At 46.4% G+C, this 7,500-nt stretch overlaps 1 protein-coding gene across 7 annotated transcripts in view; it reads right to left on the bottom strand.

Annotated features, from left to right (window-relative positions):
* Positions 1-7,500, bottom strand: part of ptprz1b (protein tyrosine phosphatase receptor type Z1b) — a 38,762-nt gene that overhangs the window by 21,588 nt on the left and 9,674 nt on the right. For all 7 annotated transcript variants that reach the window (XM_042078989.1, XM_042078991.1, XM_042078990.1 and 4 more), the window contains exons 2-3: positions 6,911-6,976; positions 185-364 (exon numbers count right to left, since the gene is read on the bottom strand). In XM_042078989.1, the coding sequence (XP_041934923.1) occupies positions 185-364; positions 6,911-6,976 (246 nt within the window). The remainder of the gene's footprint in view (positions 1-184; positions 365-6,910; positions 6,977-7,500) is intronic.

Genomic DNA, 7,500 nt, shown 5'->3' with positions numbered 1-7,500 from the left:
ATTTAAGATGAAACTCCCACCTGCTGACTTCCCGAGATTTGGCTAAAGCCCCTCGTGGAGGTCAAAGTGGCTCGATGAAATCAAATCAGCCGGTGTCGTGCAGAGCTGAAATACGAGCTTGCCCGTGGCTAAATTAAAGCAGTTGGACACCAGGACTCAACTAATCAGGGAAATACGGGCTAACCTGTTTTTCCATCGTTCTTGATGGTCGTCGAGGTTGGCGTCTTGAGCTCCCATCCCTCCAGCTGCAAGTTCTGGAACTCCAGCTTGACCTGGGCAAAGTCCTCATCGATGTCAATGGGCGACTGCCTCGCCGTGTTGCAGGAGGGGTATTTCTTGGGCCAGTTCTGTTGGTTTAGAGTGCCTGGAACAAAACAGCAAACGTAGACACCATAGAGACCATAGTGGTTATGCCCAAGTTACCCCGAGTTACCCCTGGAATCTGAAATCTACAAGCCAATTTTAGTGCACTGCATTCATTTTTTATGTTAGATCAGTAGAAAAATAATTTTAAAAAGATCCAAAGTTGTTTTGAAATTGTTTTGAAACGCCATTATATCTGACTCCTCACAGTTCTTAACATTGATAACAGTTAAAACGTCAAAGCCTTTGTGACATAAACAATATGCTAGAATAACCCATCAATCATCATCAAGTGCACAAAACACAGTGACACAATATACAAGGCCACACAGAGAGACAGAGAGAGAGAGAGCGAGAGAAAGAGAGAGAAAGAGAGAAAGAAGAGAGAGAGATGTCCTCCTGAGAGCTGAGCAGATGATGGCCTTATGGGGCAGATGGCAGAGGGTCACACATGGCTGAGCAGGTACATTGCATGCAAACACCCCCTCCCTTCACGCACACGCTCACACACAGTATATAATTCCTGACATAACAATGTGTCTTCAGGGGCTGCATCTTTATCCGCAAAAACTCATCCACGCTACATGCTATTCAACACTATCTATTCTATTATGTCCATTACCATATCAATGGCTCCATGCAGTGCTGGGGTCTATGAGGACTTCATAAACACCTCATTCATTGTGTCATTATGCTCTTGACTCACAGAGCCAGACATTATGGCCTGACCTTAATGAGGCACAGTAGTCACTGCCCATTAAGACTACTGTCTTAGTTAACGGTGCAGCAGTCTGGGTTAGATATGACTGGAACTCCTAAAGATGATTTGTAGTGAATAATTAAAGGCTAATTAGCGAAGCAATCTACCAAGAGGATACACATATTTCATTGGTCTCTGGTGGGGATGTGACAAGCCTGCAGCAAATTGCTGCCACCAATCTATACTGTCAGCTGATTTTGGTTCATGTTTCATGTGGTTTATTTAAACACAAAATAACAAAATTGAATGTAGATGCAGGGTAGGATTCTGCAATAGCATGTTAATGATAATTATTCCACTGCTTGGTTGAATTTCCCATTGTCCTATTGATGTTCCCATCCGAGCTGTAAAATGATAAATAAACAGTTTTTAGCCTGATTTATTTAGTGTTTATCACTAATCCATGGCTGTGGTGGACTGAGTGTCGATGTGCTTTTCCCTGCCTTTCTCTCCATCTCAGCCCTGTTGGGGTGAGGTGGTGGGGGAGGGGGAGGTCACCCACTCCAAAGGCACATCTGGCTCCTGCGGTGCGACATGAAAGCGATGACATGGCAGTCAGAACCACGCAAACGCGGCGCTGCTATGGCAACGACAGGGCCGGAGTAGCTGGCGACGGAGAGTCGGGGGTAGATTTCTCTCTCCGTTTCATGCTGGCCGAAACTAACAATTGTCAAATCAGATTAATCAATATGATTGGGTGATACAAGGTGCAGTCACAAAGTAATTTCCTGTAAAGGATTAACTTTTTAAAGGGTAGCCTACTTTTAAAGGATTAAAGTATCAATCAATCAATCAATCAATCAATCAGTCAATGACATGATGTTTGACTAAGACATCTTATGGGGATTGGTCTCGGGTCTTTGGGGTCATGTAGAAAAGGATTGAGTGCAGCAAGATGAAAACCCTACATCTCCCTCATATGAAATTGCTTAGGGAAATCACAGTATATGGATGCTAGATGACACGCTCATTGGAAATCCAACCAAAGCTGAGATTACAGGGTTTGATTATGGCCATAAATCGCCTGACCAGAGGCATCAACAGCAGCTGTCAGCAGAAGCTAGGCAATGTCCACTCAATAAAATAGAGTGGAATAACCCCAGCCGCAAAACACCTGTTACTGCCCCAGCTGTGGCTGAAAACGATACTGCCCTACAAAGGCAAAAGACCTTAACTCGTCAGAGTGTGAAACTGAGAAAAATGACTTTAAAGTTTTTTTGTTGTCCAGCCAATTGTATGATAGGTAGGACACTGAAAATTTGCCAAGTAATTGTCATAATGAATACATGTATCTACATGAAAAAAAAATCAGCTCAAACTTGACCTTTGACCCTTATTTGGAAGTTACTGTATTCTGCCTTTGCATTATCTGCAAAACAATAATGTTGTCATACAAAGGCAAAATACCTTAACTTCTAATTTATTGACCATTTGGACTTTTATCACTCTATAGAAACATTTATATGATAACAATGATAGCCTTAAGATAACATTTAGTGAGTTTTGTCTAGTAAGGCTTAATATTAGGCCTCCATCAACAGAATATTACAAAATACAAAATAATGAGAAGGCTACACTGGAACATTTTAAAACTTTATCGTTGTACTTAATTTAAGTAAAATAACACTTTAAGAGCCAGAAAACCAAAAAACAGCCACAACATGATCCAAGCCAATGCCATTGGAAACGTATGCAATTACAGGAATTTTGCTACTCATGGACACATAATAATTTACTGTCTGTGTCGTGCGGGCGGCGGAGGAGTCACACATTGATTGGATTTCTTTCTTGACAAATTAAAGGGACATCGACTTAAGGACATGCTGTGTAGTTTTGTTCGTATGGGAGTCAAATATTTTGCAACCAACACTGTCTAGCTTTAGCTAATAGCTTACTCATAGCGACACTTAAAATTGAATGACAACATCCGAACAACGTTGCACTTTGATAGATTTTAGGCTAGCTAGCCTGCACATAATTATATTGCGAATGGGCTTGCTGAAAACTTGTGATGGATTTAAACAATGGATTTGTCTTCTCAGTGGATGTTGTTTTCCATGGATTTTTTAAAGGTAAGCTGCGATCTAAGTTCTATCTGCTGGGTTAGTTTGTGTGCGACATGTTCTCCTCGCCGGGGAGGGACGGGGAGGTGTATCGTGAGGCGTCCCCAACCCACTCGCTTTGTTTTCTGCCAGTGAGTGGACTTGCAGATTGGCAGGCAGCTAGCCACCCTGTATGGCACGAGAAAACGTGTACTAGGCTACTAGTTAATAGTATCCAGGCTTTGAGACATTTATGGTGTCTTACAGTTGCCTGGCACAACATCTATCATGTAGGCTATTTGTGGATCAGGAACAGTTAACTAGCTAACTAGGCTACATCCTAGCTGAATTTCACAAAATCTGAAGTAGTTAATGCTAGATAGTAAAACAACCACTGCAACATTTTCTTTTCACTTTATTGAAGTGTGGCTGAAGTGCTTCAATTAGGCCTACATACAATACATAGGCATAAGACACTCTGCCTTTGTTTTACCCACCACCAATGTTAATATGGTTTGCTGCGCTGAAATTACGGTGCACTGTAACTTAATTCCAGCGTTCTATAGAGCCGCGAAACAAAGCTAAAGAACCACAACTGATGTTACGGGCTATGCCTTGGCTTACCCTCTGCCTTTTGAAGTTACGGCAAAAACAGCATCTTATTTTGATAAGAAAACAACAAAATTGACTCAAGATATTTGTCCACATGATAAAATTGATGCCCATTGTTCCAAAAATGACAAAAACTCATTTTTGATAAAATTGAAGTTACGGCCTTTTGCCTTTGCACGGCAGGATAGTCCGACATCCATCAATAGTCAATTTGGCACCACAGCCCTGACCCCTGGTGCCGCTCTGCAGCTCTACGTCTCACTAAAGCCGAGGGGTACTGGAGCATACAGGCACTTATCTGATGGACGGGACGGGAGGACTATGTTTACTAAGAGGGGCAGCGGTCATCGACCGTCGGCTCCCTGGCAAAGCCTCTCACTCGGTTGCTCATTCTACTCCTTGCCCAGACCAACGGATCGATACCCCATCCCACAGTCAGTGGCTGCGGTGGACGTGGGCATGCACCAGGGAGAGAGAGAGGTCCACAGGAGTCTGGGCAGACAGGAATGAGGAAGAGGGGGATGAAGATGAGGAGGAGGAGGAGGAGGAGGAGGAGCAGGAGGAGGTGAGCGTGGCATCGTGCCCCCACGGCATCCTTGGCCCCTAGCCTGGAGTTATCAGAGCATGGTGATTACACACACACACACACACACACACACACACCACACACACACACACACACACACACACACACACAGACCGTGGCTATGGCCCCAGCCCCAGCCCCAGCAGATGGAGGAGGCAGGGAGCGATGCCAGACGCTGGGATCGCTGAGGACCCCCTAGGGAAGTGGGCCTGTTTGAAACGGATGCATGGCATTACACACTCCCCCACACATGCATACATACACAACACATACAGTACATGCAGGTATGCCAAGATAGAGAACAGATCATGTGACAGATAGTGATATTAGACCAGATGAGTAACACGCACCATGCATGCATAGTAATGAGGCCAGGTAGGTAAGTGTGTGTGATTTGATTATAACACACAAGCTGCCGGGGCTCTTCTGGACCACTGCACTTTAAATACATCAACAGGAAGTTAAAATTCCAACGGCATGCTGGGATATCTGAAAGATCTCAATGAGGTATTTCATACGGTCAGGCTTTTTTTTTTTTTTTTTCAGAGCGGCTCTTTTTCTCCGGGCCTGAAAACAAATTGCGGGAGGGTGTCATGTCAATTGCCCGAGTGAGTGGATCATCATTCAGCCCCTGACAGCTTTTGTTCACATGCAAGACTCTGTACTTTCCTGCGCGAGAGAGCTGGAGAAGAAATACATATTTTTCTCCCTCTCTCTTTCACTCCCCCTTTCTCTCCCTCTCTTTCTCTATTTCATACTTCCTCCTCTCTCTCTCTCCCTCCCTCCCTCCCTCTCTCTCTCTCTCTGCTCTCTCTTTCTCTCTCTCTCTCAATAACTTTGTGCAGAGACTCACAATGGAGCGTGCTCTTTCACATGTTAATTCAGTTACACACGGCCCAGTGCACACAGCACTCCCACTGACGGCCACCTCCTCCATGTTAACCAGGCAAGTGAGCGGCAGCAAAAACTACTCCTGGCTATACACACAACACGTGAGCCGCGCAGCAACGCAGAGATTTGCACGCTGTTCAGATTGTAAAGGGCGGCGGCGATCTGTGGTTTTGCACTTCCTGACCGAAGATCTATGACATGTCTGCAGTGCACACAACCACCTGAAATGGAATCTCCGTCCCTCGTTGTGAGAGAAAGATCCAGAACCTGAATGCACCCACAGCCAGAGACAGCGTGAAGGGTTTACGGTACCTGGAAGCAAGTCTTCACCAAGCAATAAACTTTCTTATTCTTAGCCCCCCCCCCCCCCCCCCCCCCCCCCCCCCACACACACACACACACACAGCTCGAAGAACATCCTGTTTATGTGGTGGGGGGTGGGGGATGCGGGTGCGGGGAGGTTTTCAGTGGTGACCCTCTGTCGTCCAGCTCCTCAGGCTCAGCCTATAAAGCCCTCTTTGTTGGGCCCCCTGTCCCGGGCCGGCTCGCTGGTTATTGTGACGCGACCCGGAGCTAAGGTGGTGGTGGTGGTGGTGGGGGGTGGGGGTGACGGAGTGATGTGGTGTGTGTGTGTGGGGGGGGGGGGTGGAGGGGTGGTAGGGTAGGGTATTGGAGTGGAGTCGAGTGGTGTGTTGTGGTGTGTGTGTGGGTGGGGGTGGAGGGTGGGGTAGGGTAGCGTAACAGAGTGGTGTGTGTGTGTGTGTGTGTGTGTGTGGGGGGGGGAGTAGTTAGGCTCGGAGGAAAGCATTAGCATCAGAATTAGGCACATATAAAAAGGAGAGTCCTCCTGAAGGTCAGTCCTTTTGTAGCTCGGAGCCGTGTCTCTGCTTAATGTGTGAGAATTAAAAGATGGGAGAGGGGAGATATGTTTTATTACCCCTGGAGCTTTTCCAAATTTCATTTCAAAGAAAAGGTCATTCGCTTTTTTATAAGATATAACAAGATCTTGAAGATCTCCAGAACTGGAAATGAGAAAATTCAAATCAAATCACTCAATGGATCTCCTCACTACCTATTTAAAAAACCCATCACATTTCCATTTCACACCAGACACAGCACAGTGTCTCTCTACAAGACCTAGCAGTCACACTGGACGACATGAAGAGGCCACGTAGCCAAGTTGTTGCATTTCTGACCTGGTAATCACACATACTCTACAAGCTTTAGATAGCTAACACAGGCTAATCCTTATTGCTAATCTCCCACCCAAGCCAAATGTGTTGTCTGTGTGTAAGATCTCATTCAAGACACTAAGACCACACTGCACACACTGATTGCATGCAGCAGAAGCTGATTCAGGCTCAGCAGCAGCAGTAGCGGTAGTAGGGATGGCAGTAGCAGCGTGAAGTCCCACTTATCCGGCTGTATCTCTAAATGTCTTATCTCACTCTTGATCAACGCAGAGCTCCAACGGAGAGGGGATTTGTGGAGAGCTGCTGGCATTTGCAGTGCTGTGGAGGACAGACTGCATGGAAGGGGAGGAGGGGAGGTGTGTGTGTGTGTGTGTGTGTGGGGGGGGGGGTCTAAGCAGTCTCCGGCATAGTATGTGTTCTGGGGTTCAACGGACTGATGTGTTTCGGTCCACTAAAAACTCACCTGTGTAAGACCAGTCCACGTCGTCGGAGAACTTGCGCTGGCCTCTGAAGAACGAGTTCACCACATCTACATGAGGAGAGGGGAAACGAGGGAGGGAGAGAGAGAAAGAGTGAGGGATGAAGGGAGGGAGGGAGGGAAAGAGTGGGGGATGAGGGGAGGAAGGGAGGAAGAGAGGGAAAGAGTGGGGGATGAAGGGAGGGAGGGAGGGAGGGAGAGAGAACAACAGACAGAGTTACTCGTACTGTGCAACATATCCACCCAGAGAGGTACTTAAAAGTGCACACACACACACACACACAGACATACACACACACAAACAGAGAGGGCCATAAAGTAACCTTGGAACCTTCTGACACTTTAGACGGTGGGGGAGAACAGATTGGCATTCTTATAAAAATGGCACACGGTGAAAGAGCATCTTTTATTCCTGTTACTCTAGAGCGTCACTGGGCAGTTGTCCACTGGGCATCCAGGAGCTCAACACTGCCCTATCGTCTGGGGTCACCGTGGCCGATAAGGAAGAACAACAAGAGAAGAGAGCGAGAGAGAAATAAAGAAAGAGAGAGAGAGAGAGAGGTAGAGAAAGAGAG

This window comes from Alosa sapidissima, chromosome 22, assembly GCF_018492685.1.
Source record: "Alosa sapidissima isolate fAloSap1 chromosome 22, fAloSap1.pri, whole genome shotgun sequence".
NCBI lineage: Eukaryota > Metazoa > Chordata > Actinopteri > Clupeiformes > Clupeidae > Alosa > Alosa sapidissima.
The sequence above is the reverse complement of the archived record's forward strand: the minus strand, read 5'-3'. Positions and strand labels throughout refer to the sequence as shown.